The 20,788-nt window shown below is 39.7% G+C and overlaps 1 protein-coding gene across 4 annotated transcripts in view; it reads left to right on the plus strand.

Moving 5' to 3' along the window:
* The first annotated feature begins 525 nt into the window (after positions 1-525).
* ATP9B (ATPase phospholipid transporting 9B (putative)) overlaps positions 526-20,788 on the plus strand; it is a 148,924-nt gene continuing 128,661 nt past the window's right edge. For all 4 annotated transcript variants that reach the window (XM_070420485.1, XM_070420486.1, XM_070420487.1 and 1 more), the window contains exons 1-4: positions 526-770; positions 7,413-7,586; positions 15,430-15,580; positions 18,147-18,260. In XM_070420485.1, coding sequence (XP_070276586.1) covers positions 649-770; positions 7,413-7,586; positions 15,430-15,580; positions 18,147-18,260 — 561 coding nt within the window. In that variant the 5' untranslated portion in view covers positions 526-648. The remainder of the gene's footprint in view (positions 771-7,412; positions 7,587-15,429; positions 15,581-18,146; positions 18,261-20,788) is intronic.

Genomic DNA, 20,788 nt, shown 5'->3' on the forward strand with positions numbered 1-20,788 from the left:
GCCCAGAACAGCTAGGGGCGCAGAAGGGCGGCTGTCTTCGCCCAGCAAGCGGGAGGGGTCAGCACCCTGGAGCTCTGCAGGTTGCTGTCGGCTCCTTCACACTCGGCTTTCTCACCTACACGAATTCTGCCTGTGGAAGCCAGCGTGGATGCCGGTACAAAAGCGCGCGAAGCTAGGCGCCACGTGGAGCCGCCTGCGTTCGGCCTGTACCTCCAGCAGACGGGTAGCCCCACTGAGCGCGAGTCCCGCGTGGTGCCTTCCTACGGCTTTTAGACAAGGTCTTGGGAGCAGGAGCCCGCGGCCCAGGGGGATCAGACGGGACTCAGACCCGCGATCCAGGCCAGCCAAACCGTGGCACATGCGCAGCCCGCCTACATCGCCTCCACTGACACCCTCGCAACGTGGTGACGCAATTTGCCTGAGAAGCAGGGGGCGGAGCCTCGAGACGCCACCGCCTACCATTAGCGCTCTAGCCGCGCGGTGTCGTCATCAATCCCCGACGCGCGGTGACGCCATCAGGCCCGGACTTGCCGGCGGCGGGAAGGGCCTTAGGGCCGCGCCTCTGCTGGATTGGAACTGAATGCTTAGGCCGGGAAAGGCGGCGAACTGAGGGGGAGCGGGAAGGGGCGGGGAGGTGGTGGCCGGAACATGGCGGACCAGATCCCTCTGTACCCGGTGCGCAGCGCGGCCGCGGCGGCCGTGGCCAACCGCAAACGCGCGGCCTACTACAGCGCCGTGGGGCCCGGGCCGGGGGCCGAGCGGCCCAGCAGGTAACGACGGCCCGTTCCTCCTTCCGCCCAGGAGCTCCTCTCTCCCGCCCACCCGCCCGCCCTGCTCGGGTGGATCTGCCCTGAGGCCCGCCGCTGGCCTCGCTGTGTGCCTAGAGCCCTAGGTCGTGGTGCGCCCTCACCGGGAGGGCGCCACCCTCTCCGGAAGCGGTCAGGGGCCTCCGGGCCAGGCGGGGCCCGCCCCCAGCTCTGACCCCCGGCGGCGCCCTGGGCGCCAGGTCCAAAGGGAGAGGGGACCGCGTCCGCTCCAGGGGAGCTGGTGCTGCTCTGTGCGACGCGCACGAGAGGCCCGAAAGCTGGTCCCGCAGACTGTTAGTGTCCGAAACTCACAAGTTGCGGCGACGACCGATACCCCTTTTTCTGATGGAGAGTCACCTGTTTTCACAAATGGGGAGAGCGAGTGAAGACATGTACTCTACCAAGTACACTGTTTAAACATGTTTGCAAAGTGCTTCCTGTCGACAGCGGTGTTTGCTTTTAGGAATGAGAAACTGACCCAGGAAGGTTAAGCTGTTTAATGGGGCCACAGTTAGCTTAGAATTAAAACGTACAGACCTTTGATTTAAAATGAAAGTCTCATACCCTAGTTGGTTTTAACTCCTATGTATTCCTCACCCAAAGAGAAGAGTACTACATGTAACAGATGATACAGTAATTCGAAACAGAAACTTACCGAAAGGGGAAATACTGCCTTTTGTAGTTACTAAAATTGTATTCCCTAGGAATTATAGAAGCGATTGGCCTTAAAGACACAGGTGGGAAAACTATAGATTTCAATAACCATTTGCTTAGGGTCCGATTTTAGAATATGTTTTTGTTTAGGCGTAGGTATTACAGTGTTATAGAGCTTCATCAAACCTCTGTTCGTTTACTTACTAACTGATCTCAGGCACCTTATTTAAAATTAGCCCTGATTTCCTCAGAGGTAAATGGGATTGTAGAGGATTATGGAAGAACCTAGAAAGGTGCCCTGTTCAGTGTTGGACCAAAAGTACCTTTTCTCCCTCCTCTGTTGTCATCTGTACAAGTGAGTGCGTTAGTGACCATCCAAGAGGTCGGCTTTTGGAGATCATTGTCTAGAAATACGCTATAAGTTTCCACAACAGTTTGGGTCTGTCAGTCTTTGCTTCATATTTTTGAGGCTCTCATTTGGTGTGTACACATTTTGGACCCTTTTGTCTTGTAGGTGGGTTTCTTTTATTGTGCAAAGTGCCCCCTTGACTCTGGTAATTTTCTAGATACTCATTTAGCCACTCCTGCTTCTGATGGATTGATGTTTTCATGGTGTTAGCTTTCAGCCTGCCTACATGGTTGAATTTGAAGTGAATTTCTGGTTGAATTGTCTTTTTCCATTATTGCATCCATCAGTCTCTGTCTTTAGATTGGTGTATTTAGATCATTTACATCTAAGGTTATTATCTGTACGTTAGAGTGTAAATGTGCCATTTTTTAATGTTTTCTGTTCTATGCTTTTTGAATTTGTTTTTCTGATTCTCATTCCTCTGTTTCTCTTCTTGCCTTCCTTTGGGTTACTTGAACTTCTTTTGTTATCTGGACAGTGTTTTTGAGTGTAGGTCTTTGAATAATTTTTGTAGTGTTTGCTCTGAGCATTGCAGTATACTTGTCACTTATCACTGTGGTGGATTAGTATCAGTATTTTCCTGAATGGAGTGAAGTGTGGAAACCTGACTTTCATTCTGGTCCCTTTACCCACCTTCTCCCCCCCCCCCCCCAACCGCCCCCCTCCCCACACACACACCTTAAAATTATGTCCTGAGTGCCAGGTGGGCCTGGCTCAGTGGTTGAATGTTCACCTATGAACCAGGAGGTCACTGTTCAATTCCCGGCCGGGGCACATGCCCAGGTTGTGGGCTCAATCCCCAGTAGCGGGTGTGCAGGAGGCAGTCGATCAATGATTCTCATCATATCTCTCTTTCCCTCTCTCCTCCTCTCTGAAATCAATAAAAATCTATTTTAAAATTATGTCCTGAGTATCAGATGATGTAACACTTTTTGTTTAAATCATCAAATGTGACTTATAATAAGTCCGTTGTATGTACCCATACTTTTTTTTTATTGTCTAAAGTTTTACATATGTCTCCTTTTTCCCCAATTGACCCCCCCCCCCCCCCCCCCCCCCGCCATTCCCACCCCGGGCAAGCCCCCACCACCCCAGTGTCCATACTTGGTCTTTCTGTTATCCTTCCTTCCTGATGTTCCAGGATTCTCTTTTTATTTCCTTTCCATTGGGAGAACTTCCTATAGCCAATCTTGAAATTTCTTTTATTTCATTCCAGCAGGATAGTTTTATTGGATATAGAATTCCTGGCTGACAATTCTTAGCTCTTGAAAAACTTGCTTCACTTTCTCCCATCCTTCATGGTTTGATTAGAAGTCTGCTGTCATTCGAATTGGTGTTCTCCTATAGGTAATGTGTCCTCTCTCTCTTTGCTGCTTTCAAGTTTTTTCTTTGTCTTTAGTTTTCAGAAGTTTAATTATGATGTATCTTGGTGTGGATTTCTTTAGGTTGATGTTGTTTGGTATTCCTTAAGCTTCTTGAACCTGTTGGTTTTTGTTTCACCAAATTTAGGGAGTTTTTAGCCATTATTTCTTCAAGTATTCCTTCATTTCCACTGTTAATCCTCTCCTTTCAGAATTCCAGTGCAACAAACGTTGGATCTTTTGTTAGTGTTTCATAATTCCCTTAGACTTTTTTCCCCCAGCCTCTTTTCTCTGTATTGTTCAGATTGTATAAATTCTGTTTATTTGTTCTCAAGTTCCTTAATTCATTCCCTGTCATCTTCACTCTACTGTTGATTCCACCCAGTGATGTTTACTTTTTTAGTATTCTATTTTTCAGTTTTATAATTTCTGTTTGTTTCAAAAGAATCTGTAATTGATTGTTAAAGCACTTTTATGTTTTCAGCTTAAAATGCTTGTAACAATTTCAGTGTCTGAGTTAACCTTATTTTTTTGGTGTCAGTTGATTGTCTTTTCTGATTCACATTGTGAGTGTTTTCGTTCTTGGTATGACTGATGGTTTTCAATTGTATCCTGGATATTTTGTCAATAATGTTAGGAGAATGTGGGTCCTATTTATATCTTTTCTCATGGGATTCCTTTGTAGTTAAAAACATATTTCGTGTGATTTCATTTATTATAAATATGGTGCAGTTTGTTTTGTGACGCAGGATATGGTATATATTAGTTAGAATTCAAAAGCCCTTGGAAAGAAAGTGTATTGTGTTGTTGTTTGGTGAAATATTCTGAAATGTTGATTAAGTCCTGTTAGTTAATGGCGTTGAGTTCTACTGTCTTGGTGGTTTTCTGTCTGGTTGCTGTAACAGTTGTTTAGAGTGGGATGTTGAAGTCTCTAATTGTAATTGTGGATTTGTCTATTTCTCCTTTTAGTTTATCAGTTTTTGCTTCACTTGTTTTGCAGGTCTATCATTTGATACATACATATTTGGGATTGCTTTGTGTTCTTGATGGACTGACAGTTTTGTCATCACATAATTTCCCTGTCTGCCTCTAGTAATTATTTTGCTCTGAAGTTTATATTTTCTGACATTATTATAACCATTTCTGCTTTCTTTTGATTAATGCTTGCCTGGCATATAATTTTCTACCTTTTTACTCATAACCTACTTATCTTAAAAGTGAGTTTCTTGTAGTTGGCGTATGGTTGGTTTATATTTTTTATCCCTCTCCCTTCCTCTCTCTCTAAAAATCAATAAAAACATATTAAAAAGGAGATCATTTTTTAAATATGTATAATTATATTCTCAAGGAATATGAAACGTGTAGTCATTGTGATTGAATGTAGGCAAATGATATTTACAAATGGAAATGCCTTATAGTAGGAAATACTTTTTTAAATTCATAGACTCTTTTTTTAAAAATTTATTTTATTGTTTAAAGTATTACAGATAGTAGTACATATGTCCCCTTCCCTCCTCCCCCCCTCCCCCCACCCATTGACCTTCCCCCGGCTTCCCCTATCCCCCGACACATTTTTTATTAGGTATGTGAGGCATTAGTTTCTTTTATGCATTATGATGGCATGAGTTAAATGTAAGGCATTTGTTAATTTGATTTTTTTTATTCCTGTTTTTTTTATGGTACCTGTGTCATTCAAATTATCTTGCATGTGTGACTGAAGAAAGAGTGACAGTGGACATGATTTTGTCAGTGTCTGTTGCACCTTCCCTTGCTTCTCTTTGGCTCTTGGTCCTGCCTAGAGGTATTTGCAGTGTTATAATAGTTAAACTTCAGTATTTAAAAGAGATTCATGCTGAGAACAGATGTCTATTGTCTGGTTATCTGTAAAATATTTCTTGGTAGAGGCAACACATTTTTAAATGCTAGTTTTCTCATTCTGAGGGTCTATACACAATTTTCTTGACAATTTTTATGACTGTGATGAGGATCTAATAATATCTTACTAGTTGTAAAGGTGAAACTTTTCTTCTGCTCTGATGGTTTACAGTTGAAAAGCTTTTCTAAAGCACTGAATGATTTTTTAAGACAGTGTTCATCAAAGTGCCCAGGCCCAGGATTCCTCAAAATCAGAGACATATTCTAAGATTTATAAAATTTCCTTTAAGGTGGGTCTTTAGTTCACACAAGTTTATGACATTGTTTAGGCCTGCCAGAATAGAAATATCTCACTTTTTTCCTACCACTGACAGTGTGATCACGTGGATAGAGTTAGTAATTGGGAACATCACAGTTTTAAGCAACTATCTTGTGCTAACTTGCCCAAGTGTCTTAAAATTTCTGGATTGGCATTGATATAACATTAGGTATTGTACCATTAACTCTAGGCTAGAAGTTTGCCTCAATGACATTGGTATTTAAGTTTCTTACAGAATATTTTCGAAGAGGAGGCAATAGCTCCAAGGTTACTGTGTACACAGTTCACATGGCGACCTCTCAGCTTGAGGGGCTGACTGACCCTTGTTCCTGTTGCTTTCTCTACTAAGGTCAAGCCCTGCTTTTCAGGCAGTTCCTTCCTTTCTTTCCCTACTGTTCTGCTGTTTAGCTCCTCTGCTGCTATGGGAGGAAGAGTTCCAGTTTCTCTGGTAGTTCATATGGTTTTGCTACTTATTCATGATTCATCAATGACATAATTGAACTTAGAAGCTGTATTTGATGAAGAAAACAAACTCATTTCTTTGTAGCACTTTTGTTTTTTACTTTACTAACATGCAGGCAAAAGGGGAATTGTTTATTTTTCTTAAAGAAAATTTAAGCATTAGACATATTTTAAATGTATCCTCCCTTATATATCAGTTTACTTCTCAGAAATGTTTCTCCTCAAAATGGAAACAAAGTTGTTAGATATTTAAGATAAAAATGTGACTTTAAGCTAGTTATTGTATTGACCTACTTATACTTAGATACATGTGAATTATGTGCCTTCCAGTACTTGAGTATTTTGTTAACAATTCCTAAATTTTTTAAAACCTTTGGCAGCAGTTAGGATGGCTGTCTTCATTTCTTATATGACAGTATTCTTGGGTTTGGTATCATTCATTCTGTCGTCTTTGTTCACATTGTTTTTACTTGTCTTAAAAATGTTTCCAGAATTATACTTAATTGCTGGGAAGGTTGATTTTTCTTGAGTGACAAACCAATTAAGTGTGTATGACACCAGGCAACAAAGACACTTAAGATTCTCTGCTTAGCCCGTCTATGAAAAAATCCATTATTCATCATCTTATTGTTTTTAAATACTGAAGGAAAATCTTCAATACAGTAGGAAAATTGCTTTGGAAATGGGATAAAGTGCTCGCCAGTTGAAAGGCTCTGTTTCTGAAGTCCAGGCTACTAACCGTGATGTTGTTCATACTCAGCATCTTTCAGACACACTGAGCTGCTTTTCTGCATTGAAGTGAATAAGATTGTGACTTTCCCTAATGCAACACAGTAATCGGAAGAACTTAATGAAAAAGACTAAAAATCTCATTTTATACATATATCGTAATATATTTAAGTGGTGTTTTGAACTTTAATTACATTTTGTTTAAATATTCAGTTCCTCATTGAGTGTTTTTAAAGAAGTCAGTCATGTTATACAGAGAATAAGAAAAAAGGAATTTTTAAGAGGAAACATTAATTCTGTTTTAGGCCTGTACACAGATCATATAACTTTTTGCCTAAATTATCTAAAATGACTACTGTGGTCAGGCCATTCTGTAATGGGATTGGTAGTAACTGGAGTTGTTTGTGGAGAATCGTGTGGAGAGACCAGAATGAGGCTCATTTTGATTGGTGCATTAAGGTATTCAAAGGAAGAGTGCAAATAAGTGACTGCAATGTTTCCTAACAAACTTGTTTTCAGCAAAAGGTCTTCTACCTTATTGTTTTTAGTGATAATATGGCATCAAATTATTTAACCAAGTCTAATCGATAATAAAGTTTTCCCATGCTTTTTTTGGGTATACTTTTAAACAGCACAGCTTGGTGATGATCATGTTTTTAGATGAATCTTATATACATTTAAAGTTTTTATGGGATAGTCAGAATTGATGGTTAAAGTTTATTTACATTACTAAAAAAAGAAAGATTTTTGATGCATCCTCACAAATTCTTCTCTGGTCTGTTCTTATCTTTAACCAGGTACCAGCTGGAAGATGAGTCTGCCCATTTGGATGAAATGCCACTAATGATGTCTGAAGAAGGCTTTGAGAATGACGAGAGTGATTACCACACTTTGCCACGTGCCAGGTCCATGCGGAGAAGACGAGGGCTGGGGTGGTTCGTCTGTGGAGGGTGGAAGTTCCTCTGCACCAGGTGTGTGGCCCCTGGCACCTAATTTTCCCTGCACTAAGCTCCTTTATTACATTACACATAAGCTTAGCTTTTACCATACATATTTATTTTTAAACTAGAGGCCCGGGGCATGGATTTGTGCACTGGTGGGGGCGGGGGGGCGTTGAGGGGGGAAATGGCCTGCGGGGATCGCCCGCTATGGGAGCACTGCTCATCCTGGTCAGCCGAGCGACACTCCCACTGTGGGAGTGCACTGACCACCAGGGGGCAGCTCCTGCATTGAGCGTCTGCCCCCTGGTGATCTGTGAGCATCATAGCAACTGGTCAACCAGTTGTTCTGCTGTTTGGTCACTGGGCTTTTGTATATAGAGATATGTTTTTATTGATTTCAGAGAGAGAAAGGGAGAGTGAGAGAGATAGAATTATCAATGATGAGAAAGAATCATTGATCGGCTGCCTACTGCATGCCCCACACTGGGGATTGAGCCCACTGCTAGGGCGTGTGCCCTGATTAGGAATTGAACCACAACCTCCTGGTTCATGGGTCAACACTCAACCAATGAACCATACTGGCCATACTTTTTTTTTTTTTTTTTATCAAACTAAAGAAGTTGCTCTCTAAATGGTGTCATGGAGAGTATTAGTACATCAGTCAGAACCAAGCATCACTGATCTGAAAGGCATGGAAAGCCAAGTTCACTTTTTTGTGTGAGATTATTATTTTTTTTAGCAATTAAAAAATTGTTTTCAATTACAGTTTACAGTCAATATTATGTATTAGTTTTAAGTGTACAGCATAGTGGTTAGAAAATGATGTGCTTTACAGATGTTTTAATGTTTAAAAGAGAAGAAAATTTGTGATTTTGTAATTAATATGTAGAAAATTAGTTCTGTTCCTATATTGACATTTATAAACTGTGTTCCTTTCTCTTCCAACTCTAATTGTACTCCCATTCCAAAAGATAGACATGGATCTATAAAATGCAATTTAATTACATGGTAGCTATGCATATTACTTGATTTAAATGCTTTGACTTGGAATAAGAGTTTTCTGTTCATTTAAACCTGAAAGAAATTAAGATAAGAACTTTTTATATTTTAAACAAGTCCACTGGTGGTTGAGGGAAACCGATGTTGTGTGTGACATGTACGAAATCTGTTCACCTTTGACTGTACAGTTTGGTATGTGAAAGTACCTTGTATGTCTAGGACACTTTGCCTGTACTGCACACCCCTGGGACAGGCAGGCAGGATCTCAGAGACCATGTTGTCATGACTTGAGTGGAGTGTGTCAGATAAGTTACAGCTTTTACTCTCTTTCTGCTGTTCAAGGTTGCAGTCAGTGCCTTCATTATAATCATTTACTTACATCCCATAAATGAAATGTAAATAATTGTAGAAACATCTTGTTCATCCTCCTCCTCATCCTGTTAGATGTGTGCAAACAGATGTTTTTATACCTAATTTGATTTCTGGGTCACTCGTGAAGTGGTATTCAAACTGTACTCTGTGGAATCCCACGGACTGAGGCATCCCTCAGGGATCGGCAGCGTGGAACCAGGAGGTGTGGCTGAGCAGGGTTTAGGCTCCTCACCAGCTTCCAGTTAAAGTAGCCCTACCTTCATCTTTCCTATATGCTGTATGCTTTTCAGATGAAGAAGGAATTTCATGGCTAAACAGTGTTTTAGAAATTGCTGATTTGTGATACTAATTTAATAATAAGTTTCTATGGCTTAAAAAAGAGCCCAAAACATTTTCTAAGTTAAATAGCCAGTATTCCAGGAGTGTTCTTTGTAGGTACATATTCATTGCTAGGGTTAATCTCTCTAACAGATGTAGAACTGTGCAGATTTTTTTGTTTAGTTCTGTGTCAGTTGTGATGTTTGGTGCTTTTCAAGGGGTTTATCAATTTTCAAATTTATATTTAAATTCCTCTGATCTAGTTAATTCATGAGACTCTGCAGGGATATCACCTTTTTTATTCCTGATATTGGTAATTTGTTTTTCTCCCTTTTTTCCATTAATCTTGATAAGATATTGTGAGTTTTATTCTTTTCAAAGAACCAAATTTTTAGTGTTGTCTTTGCTTTTGAAATTTTATCTTGAAATAAATTCAAACTAAGGTCAATGCTGCTTTTTAAAAAATATATATTTTTATTGATTTCAGAGAGGAAGGGAGAGGGAGAGAGAGGTAGAAACATCAATGATGAGAGAGAATCATTGATTGGTTGCCTCCTGCACGTCCCCCACTGGGGATCGAGCCTGCAACCCAGGCATGTACCCTTGACCAGAATCGAACCCGGGACCCTTCCGTCTGCAGGCTGACGTGCTATCCACTAAGCCAAACCAACTAGGGCCAATGCTGCTTTTTGTACTCACATACTCCCCTCACACAATCCCCAACCCTTACCCTTAATTGGAACATGGGCTCATTTGAGTGAGGAGGTGATGGGCCCAGATGAGGACTAACAAAATGGGGAAATTGGTCATGCTTTGGTAGAGATCATCAATAATTAACAAAAGAAAATCACTAACCATGCATTTGTATTGAACCCCGCATAATTTTATTACTGTTTGACCATCAGTAGAGAGCCTGAGCACTCACAGAGCTGGCTGTCAAGAGGTGGGGGTGAGTGGGGCAGTGTTGGGTAGGGTGCAGTGGTACTTCCCATACTGCCTAATAGTTGCCAAGAATTACAGACTTTTAATGTTTTCAGTCTTCACAGTGCTGAATACACTTAAAATGATTATTTTTGTTCTTTTATAGGATTTGTTTTTATCAAATGGAACATATCCAAATTTTGGGTTTTATTGTGCCACATTTCTTTTTTTAAGGCAAATATTAAGAGCTTATTTGAAAATGTAAATTTTAGCAGCAGAAAAACTCATGTACTCATCTTAATCTTAATAGATTTGATCATGCACAAAAGCTAACTACACCATCTAAGCAGGTGTTAGTATAAACCAGCAGTTGCCAACCGGTGGTCTGCGGACCACTGGTAGTCCAAGAGGTCTGAAAGGTTGGTGACCGCTAATGTAAATGGCACGATGACCAGAGATGTCACACGCTTCATGTACAGTAGGCATCTGTACCGAGAAACTGTTACGAAATTAAACACTGCATCTTACAGAACAAATTATGCATTTAGATTGGTCTTATTTTCTTTATTTCTTACAAATTTTCAGTTTTCAATATTTGCTACTTTTTAATATCCTAAATACCAGGCATGATGAAATTTGAGGTTACTAATATTATTAGGTGATGGATCAAAGAGAAGATACATGAAATTACTTAGTTTAATCATAGAAGGGAATGTGGGTGAACATTGCAATAAGGTAGATTTCCAATAATTAGTGAGTTGTAAATATTTCAGGTAGATTGCAACTAATATTAATGAGTCATAAATATTTCAGTGTATCTCTGTAGATTCTGCAGATAGTAAAACTTACTTTAGAATTCTTCAGGGAATGAGTAGGCTCATTATTTGGCAAAAATTCCAACTCTGCCACATTGAAATACTTTTTCTGTTGTCTGTCTTCAGAGACTCTGACTATCCTTCCTGTGCAAAATTGTGAAACACATGGACACGTGTGGTTTAGGAGGATAGGGGGGCTTTCTCACGAGATTTCCATTCTACTCTTATCAAGGAGTCCTGAATGGCATTTTTATGTGAAGGGAGGGGATATGAAATGCTGGGATTATTCCTAGTTCTAAATGGTCTCCACATGCTTTATTAATCTGACATACATTTGGGTGCAGAAGCATAGGCATGGGAAAGTGTGGATCTTTTAAGAAGACCTGAGTACTGTGTTGCTTTTGGATTGGTAGCCAAAGGGATCTGCTGGGTATAGTAATTGCTTAATTATTTTTTTTAAAAGAGGCTCTCAATTTTGGGAGTAGTTATGGCTAGTTAAGATTTTAGAAACAGGATATATATATATATATATATACACTTTATTTAATATTAGAGTGCCACTTTGTGAGAAACTATATTCCTAAAATGTTTTAAGGAAAAAACATAATTTGTGCACTATTGGATTTAAGTTCAATTATGTAAGGTGATTTATAAATAAATGGGAGAGTGTCTTCTAAATTATTGACAATTTAGAAACTATTTAGCAGCATAAAAATATTATTATGTAAAGTTCCTGGTTATTTTCTTCCAAGGACTTCTCTTTTTTCTCCCTCACATTTATCAGTATTTGGCAATGTATTTTATTCACATTACTTTGCCCCAATTACCCTGTTTTAAAACCACAAGCCTGTGTATTCATTTAATTTTTTGAAGTAGTGTGGGATTTGATTGTGGCTGCCTGACCATCACTTGATTCTGTCTTTATATAAGGAAATAATTAGAAATAACATTTTTACTTGTTAATAGTTATTAGTAGCAAAGTGTTATGAATAATTGAGTTATACTTAAGAAGTCTAGGAATCTTAGTTTATTCTATATAGGATTATAGAGAAAAAGTTAATGAATTGTTGTATGTATGTGTTTTAGCCCTTGGTATTTAATTTAGAGTTTGAGACGTTAGGAGTTAGCGGGGGAGGGGCATGGGGGGATGGAAGGGTGGGGGGGTAGGTCAGTTTCTTTTGCTACTGAAGGTGGTTTTACAGAGCCTTCTGCCTATAGAAGAATATGTTAATACCAGTACAAACTCTGTAAAATCTGCATTTCCTAAGTTTTATATTTTTTTAAACATATATTTTGCTTGTCTTCTATATCATCTTATGTTTGTCTGACTTTTGTACATTAAACAATTAAATTAGGTAATTATGTGTTTCAGAGCAAACATTTATATCTGAACACATTATATTCCTGGACGAGTTTTGCAGTGCTTAGGGAAGCATGTATCTCGTGTTGTACCTGCCTGCTCAGTAGCTCTCCCTGTGACGATGGGAATAATCTAGACTGAGATGTCTAGTATGATGGCCCCACCCCACGTGGCTGTTGAGCACTTGAAATGTGGCTCAGGTGACTGAGGAACTGGACTTTTTATTTCACTTAATTTTATTTCCCATTAAAATGCCACATGTGTTAATGGTTGCTTTCTGGGACAGAGTAGGAATGTACGCTTTTGTTGCAGAGTTGGTTTTGTAAGGTTGGAGACTTTGACTGTGACACTGGAGGCAGGACAGTGGCAGCAGAGCTGCTGAGTGCTGAGGGTGGCAGCTGTGCCAGGGTTTCCCCGTGTGCAGCTCTCCCCTCGCCGGTGCCTCTGAGACGAGGCACAAACAGACCAGGATCTCTGCAGTTAAATGTGTGTTTTATCCAGTGAGTCTTGTTCCTGCTCATAAATTGTTCATTTATTTTTGTCATCTGTTGACTGGCTGCTGTTCTGTCTGAGGCTGAGGAGAACAGCCTATGAATGAGCAGGAGCCGCCCAACTGTCGTTAGGGGGCAGGGAGAACACAGCTCTGGGGTCAACTCTGCCAGCACTTGGTGCTTGTCTTTGATGAATCATGTCCCTCTGGCCTCCAGTTTTTTCCTATGTAAGATGTGGGAGTTTGGCATCTGTGCATTGTATGGGCAGTTGTCTGAGACTCTGATTCAGTCACAGTTTAAGAAAAAGTCCCCCATAACCTGGGTAACTCGGATGTGCCACGTGTGTGATGTAACTGTGGGGTTTTGTACACAGGAGCATGCATGTAACTGGGTCTGAGATTGCAGTGTGGAGTTGCTGCTGCGGAGCTGGGAAGGAGCCCTCCTGTGCACTTAGTTGTGGGGTCATCACTCAGGAGAGACCTCTAGTGAGCTGCAGGGTGCATGGTGTCAGAAGGTGGGTAGAGTTAGAGAGGAAGGTGAGAGATAGTAGTTGGAAGCTTATTTCATTTTACTTGAAGTCTTTTTAAAATTTTGTTTAATTTAAGCATAGATAAGATCAATATTACCAGCATTTTACCACAATGTACTTGACCAGAGCCCTCCCACCCAAAACCAGTAAAGGTGGGAATACTGTTTTGACAACCTTCATTCACTTGATTCATACCCTGATGTTGGTGATTTGAACTTACGTTGTATGTGTGAAGATGCCATCTATTGTGATTTATTTTTAAAGTGATGACGACAATGGTAAGAAATTTCTGTCCTTGCATAGTTGGGTTTTTCCTTATCTCCTCCAGTTGAAACAGGAGGTGGGTGGGAAATAGGGGAGTTTCCGAGCAAACTCCTTGGCTGGGCCGCAAGATAACCGAGATAGCCATGCTCCAAGCCCTCTTCGTCAGACTGAAGATTTTCTGAGCACAGTCAAGAACAGGGCAGATAGAAGAGTAGGGAGGTACTGATTTCAGTTAAACACATGTATGTTCCTTGCTATAGGATGCCACCATGGGTGATGATAAACACGTCTGTTTTCAGTCTCTGCGATCCTAAAATTGATATGGGTGTGACTGAAGTGACTGAACTCTGCCACGTGTGCCCTGCCACAAAGGACCTGCAGTGACTTCAGGCTATGCTTACCTCACAATTTGCCAACCTCATTTTATAGCCACACCTTCTAAGGCTGTCATTGTCACATGTATTTCACATTAGCTTTCAATCTTCCTTGTCACAAAGTTAAGAATTCCTGTCTTACATGCTGGTTTACAGTTCTAATCCTGACTACATCTAAAAGATGAAGTTTAACAACTTTTCTAAATAAACCACTCTGTGTCTTTACATTCTGGAAATTTGAATTAAACTGAACTGTTACTACTGACATTTAAATTCACAATTATTTCATTCTTAATAGAGATGAATTTGTTACTTTTCGTCATTTTCTGAAGTATTTTTAAAAAGTTATCCACTGGAAACTTTATACTCTCCCTAAAAATAATGTTGGGTGTCCACGCAGGGGAAGTGCTCATACTCCTGGAACCCTGAATTGGAGTGAGGACTGATTAATAATTAAAGTGTTTTTGCCGAGATGAAGATACCTGCATGAAAATATAGTCAAGCTTTCATTATCATTAAACTATATCAGTAATTTTAAATACTGAATTGAACCATAGTGTTCATTTTACATTAATGCTAATAGAAAAGTCATCTTTTAAGAGAGGAAAAAAGTGATTACATGGAGAGGGGGTCACATAGAACCACTGAGTAGTGTACTGAGAGTCACCAGTAACAGCGAACCTTTCCTTAGCACTCGAAGTATGGGCCACTTCAGAATGTTAATCGTTTTATTTGGCCAAGAGCGGGTCTAAACATGGAAGATAATTTCCTTGAGGTTCTAGAAGTCACTACACAGTTACACAAGTCTCTCTCAGTATCTTATATCAAACTAGAGGCCAGTGAGGTCCCTTGGCCTAGTCTGCAGGATTGGGCAAAAATTGGCTCTCCAACATCCCTGAGGGGTTCCAGATTGTGAGAGGATGCAGGACAGGCTGAGGGACCACACTGGTGCATGATTGGGGCCAGGGAGGGATGTAGGAGGTTGGCCAGCAGGGAGGGACCACGGGAGGGCTCCAGGCCATGTCCAGACCAACTCACTCAGTCCCAATCAGACGGACCTCAGCAGCAAACTAACCTACCGGTTAGAGCGTCTCCCCGCCGGTGGTCAGTGTACGTCATAGTGATTAGTCAACTGGTTGACTGACTGCCCCCTGGTGATCAGTGCACGTCACAGTGAGCAGTTGAGCGGCCTTAGCATATCATTAGCTTATTACACTTTGATTGGTTGAACGGACGACTGGACAGTTAGCATATTAGACTTTTATTATATTGGATGTGAATTAGTATGACTGACCTATTTTAAGAAAACCCCTACAGATTAGCATTAGATATGCTATCAGTGCCTGGTATATATGGAAGCAATCATTATTGGGTATAAATATGTAGAATAAATTTTAAAAAGCATACACAATATCTTTTGTTTCATGTAGTTGCTGCGATTGGCTGATAAATGTTTGTCAGAGAAAGAGAGAGCTGAGAGCTCGCACTGTGTGGCTCGGACATCCTGAGAAGTGTGAAGAAAAACATCCCAGAAATTCCATCAAAAATCAAAAATACAATGTCTTTACCTTTCTCCCTGGGGTAAGACTATTAATTCTTGAAAATGGGTTGCATATCAGAGATTACTAGCTTCCTTTGTTTTCATTGTTTTTCTTTTTTTAAAAATTTTTCCGTTTCTAATTGCCATATCTTTTTGTTTTTCAATCGTGTTCAAATTGTTAAATAATTCCTATGCATTTTTAATGGCTATATCATAGAATACAACTGGAGAAAATTTATAGTTTGATTATTGATTTCAGTTCTAGATAAAAATTTAATTGTGGAATTAATCAAGTAAAGCTAAGTAAAATTATCAGAAAATAAGTCATAAATTTTGTTTGGCTGGAAATTTGTTTAGAGGGAAAGTGGAATGTAGTGTTTAAAGCCTGCCAAGGAACTTCACAGTTAAAGTAACATGATTCAGGTACATAACTCAGTAACAAAATGTTTATTAGCATTTATGGCTACTTTCTTCACATCATAAGTTTCACACCTTGTTCTATTGTTATATCATTAGTTACCTTTAATTGGGTGTTAATCCTAATTTTAAATACTGAAGTTTAAATATTTTATTATTTTTATTAAATTATAATACTGAGTTATGTATGTTTAGAATACTAAATAGTTGAATACTTTTTGTTTTGGTGCATCATTCCCTATTTTAATGACAGATTTATTTAAGTCAAAGGAGGCTGGTACTGATTATATTTTTATATCAAAGTTTTTGACAAGTTCTAGGTATTACCTCTTTTGCTCTTTTGCAAGCAGATCACTTGATTAAGTGACATGAGGGCTGCTTTGTCTTTCATGTTTTCATTTAAATTATCATGCTCACTTCATGTGGGCATTGATTGCCCCACCACCACACATCTACCCATCCATTCAGTGGTTGACAAGAGCTTGATAAGTACTGTGATAATTTATTAAAACTCACAAAACTAAAATGCAAAGTATTTTTCAGACAGGTACATAGTTTCATCTTTAATGAAGCTAATGTTTTCTCTTTAGGGTTAAGTTATTAAATACTCATAGATTGGCTAAGCATTGTATATATTGTTAAGGGTCACCAGATTCAGTCAGTAAACCATCAGGTATTGATTACTTTGGTTTAAAGCCAACAGTGCAGCTTACCTTTTACCAGTAAATCCACACAGCCTGCCCGGACGCTGTGTCCCGAAGGTACCTGTTGATGGGTCTGCACAACTATTACTCCATGAATGACTTTTTTCTTAAATTAGTCTTTTCATCTAAAACGTATTTTAGAAACATTTGGTAATTGCACAGTAGGAATTCTATTCCATTTTTAGCATGAATGGCAATTTCTGAATTGCTAAAAGGTATAATTTATGCTAACAGATTTTAAAGAAACCACTGAAGAGAAAAAGGGCTTTCCTGCTGAGATTAATTTATGAAATGATTCCAAACATTTTGAGACAGCAATTGAACATGATTATGAACATAAACGTGTTATCAATGTAACCGATTTTTCAGTCACGCACGTCTGTGTGATGATGCAGATAACTCCATTATTCTTTAAATCAACAATAAGTGCTTAACCTATGGCTCTGCTCTGTTGAGATTTCCATATCTTCCAAGGTGCATAACTAATGGTATCCAAGGAGATTTGGATTTGCAAGTTGCAAGTTTGTGATAAGTTTCATTGTAATTGTAGTGTGATATGGGAATTATTCTCATCTATAAACATGATTTTTGTTCCATTTGATTTTCAATTTAAATCTATTATTTTGAGAATTTGCAGATAGAAATCTATTAATATACTAGATCTTGTTTATCTTCCTTAAAGATAATTTATTTGAATTAAGCAAAAACAAAAAGTTGCAGGATTTGCATTCCTAAAATTTTATTGAATTATGGTATTTATTTTATATTTGAAAGTACTGTTGACAATCAACTCCCAGGGGACTATAAAGAATATATAGATAGCTGTCTCCCTGAAAATTGGCCTGTGCTTTTCATAGCTTTCTATTTCATCATTTCTTTATACTTGAAGGATGTAATACTTCCAGGAGATTAGGGCAGTTTTGGGGTACAGTCATACCTGTGTATGTTTTGCTTGTTCACTCAATCTTTGTAAAGTTACCCAGATGTCCACATTCTTATTTCATTTTTTTTTACCACATCATAAATGTAAGGTTAACAGGACTTTTCCATTATAATACTTTCTAAGTTGTTACCAAGTTACACATTTGTATGTGTGTATTTGCTGACTTACTAACTTGGGAAGGCTTTGCTCTCTCATTTGCTTTGTTGTGCATATAAAGAGTCACAGAACAGAAGAGGCGTGGAAAACTGGAAAATTGCACTCAGGAATCAAAAGGTTTTCGAGGACACTTTTAACATAGTTGAATGTTCTAAAGGTCTTTTTGTCAGTTTGTTTTAAATATAATTTAGGGGTAACCTTACCTTTTTTAATATATGATTTAGTTATTGGAAAGCTAATGTCAAAATCATTAAATTTACTGTGACCCAAGGTATATGTTTACTGTTTGATGGAAATGTAGTCAGGTATTGTGCTGATTTTAATTATTTAATGAGATATTAAAGATTTTCCTTGAAGAGACTGTTAATTTTTTCTTTTCCTTTTTAGGTTTTGTATGAACAATTCAAGTTTTTCTTGAACCTATATTTTCTGGTAGTCTCCTGCTCCCAGTTTGTACCAGCATTGAAAATAGGCTATCTCTACACCTACTGGGCTCCTCTGGTAAAAGAAAAGATTTTTGAAATTAAGTTAAATTATTAACTAGAATATATTTTTAAGAGTTGAAATGGTTAATAGATAAATAGATCAGATTTTTCTAAAACCTGATATTGTTGCTATGTATCATTGAACTTTTATTAAAAGATGTTACAGAGTTCTGTTCTTAAATCCTTCACAGCTGTGCCCTCGGCAGGAGAAGTACCAGAGCTGGTGGTGGGGCAGGGCTTCTACTGGGCCTTGTGTATCTTCCCGGGGACAGCAGGCCTGTCCCCATGCCTAACTCTCTTCTGTGCTGAGCTGTTGGAAATGACATGTGGGGTCTATTCAGTAATTCCTGATGTCCTGACAGATAGGCAGTGTATGCCTTTGTCTGACAATGACAATTCTCATGTATTTCGATGGAGTCCAGACAATTTCTGGTTGGCAGCTCAGTGCATAAAATTGTTTGAAAGGCATATAATACTTAACAGATATTCTCATTTCAAACATATACTGTTTTGATAATTTTATGCTATTTGCTGATCGTTTTTCAACTTATATAGGCACATGTATCACTTCTTTCTTCCTTTCACCCAGAAAAATGTGCTGCTTTTGTTTGCTCTCTTTGGGGCCAACGCCCAGTGTCACACTGGCAAGGGAGCATTGTGGGGGGAGTATTCCTTCAGGGAAAGAGCCAACCAGGCTCAGGTTTCCCACCACAGCATTGCTGCACTCAGAACTGGAATCTGAGCAGAGTGCTCGTGGTTATCTGCTCTGGTCTGCGGAGCCCACGCCTCACAGAGAGAATCTGGAAGATGGGTGGATTCTGGTTTTCGGGACAGACTGAGCCAAGCCCCACCCTGCCACTGTTCCTGGTCACAGGGACTAGGTGGATGGGAGCAATGAAAGTCACTGTATAGGTAACATAAATGCAAAATTACAGGATAGATCTTTTCCACTGACTAAATTGGTGAGATTGAAGGTAATGTCAGTGCTGACAGTGAAGACATTGATCTGTATAATTTGGTAATAACATCAGAGACCTTAAAGATGAATGCAGCATTTTTATTTGAGGGATTTATCCCAAAGAAATAATGATCAGTCACAGAGTCTAAAGAATGTGATTATTTTTGATGAAAAAAATTATTTAAAATCATATTCTAACAATGGATTCTTCAACTCTGCTGTGTGCCATCAGTTGTTGGAATACTGTGTTACAGTGTAGCTAACATTAAAGATACATATCTCTATATATAAAAGCCCAGTGACCAAACAGCGGAATGATCAGAATGACTGGAACGACCAGTGGCTATGACGTGCACGGTGGTAGTCAACCAGCCTGATCCGAGCCCCGATCAGCAGCACCACCTCCCTGGCTGGCCCGACCCGTGATCAACCCCCAACATCCCGATCGGGGCAGAGCCAGCTGGCCAACCTCCTGCGGACCCTCCCCCCGGCCATCCCAGCCTGATGGGCCCCCATCGGGGCAGGCCGGCCAAACCCACCAGTGCATGAATTCATGCACCAGGCCTCTAATATTAGAATAAATGGGAAAGAGTGGGTTAAAACATGGATAGTATAAATACACAATTCCTTGATCAGCCAATAGTGAATTTGTTTATGTCCAGCACTACTCTCAGCACTGTTGGTACAATAGACCTTGCTCATCTGCTTCCTGACAGAGCTTAGATCTGGGGAGAACGACAATTTAAATCAATACATAATGCCAGGTAGTAGCCATACAGCTATGAAGAAGAAAATATAAGGGGACTGAGAATGATGAGATTATTTTAATAGGGTGGTCAAGGCATGCCCCTCTGAGGGGGTGATAGGAAAGAGCAGGTGGGCCATGCACAGAACAGGGAAAAGAGAATACAGGCAGAGGGAACAGCAGTTGTGAAAGGTCTTAGGGCTACAGGATGCTTGTCCCTGTGGGAGGGAGGTTGTGGACTGTTAGAGGGTGTGGACCTGGGACTGTGGTTGGAAAGGAGATAGGGGCAGGCTAGGGGGAGGAGGGCCCCCAGTAAGGTCAGCTCCTCCAGGTGCTCAGATTTTATCCTGAGTGAGCAGGGAGCTATTAGTGTATACGCTGCATGTGCCCAGGAAGAAGAACACTTAGACTTACACCACAGTTTTAAAAGCTGATGTTGAAGCCAAGTAGCCATTAGGAGGAAGTTTTTATTCCTCCTTTTCTCTGGCTTTCTTCCCACTGAAATTAACCTCTATTCTGAACTTGAGATTATACTTTCTATGTATCTCTTTACTTTTAGCCCTTACATTTGTATCATTAAACAATATGCAATATTGTTTAGCATGCTTTAATAAGTTTATATATAGTTTATCTTATTCTTTGTATCTTTTTGTAACATGCTTTTTTAGCTTAACATTGGTTTAGAAAATTGATCCACACCAACACAGATCTAGCTCATTCATTTTTCTTCCTCTAAAGCAGCGGTTCGCAACCTGTGGGTCGCGACCCCTTTGGCGGTCGAACGACCCTTTCACAGGGGTTGCCTAAGACCATCCTGCATATCAGATATTTACATTACGAT

This window comes from Myotis yumanensis, unplaced genomic scaffold, assembly GCF_028538775.1.
Source record: "Myotis yumanensis isolate MYYU_CA2020_CCGP unplaced genomic scaffold, mMyoYum1.0.hap1 SCAF_7, whole genome shotgun sequence".
NCBI lineage: Eukaryota > Metazoa > Chordata > Mammalia > Chiroptera > Vespertilionidae > Myotis > Myotis yumanensis.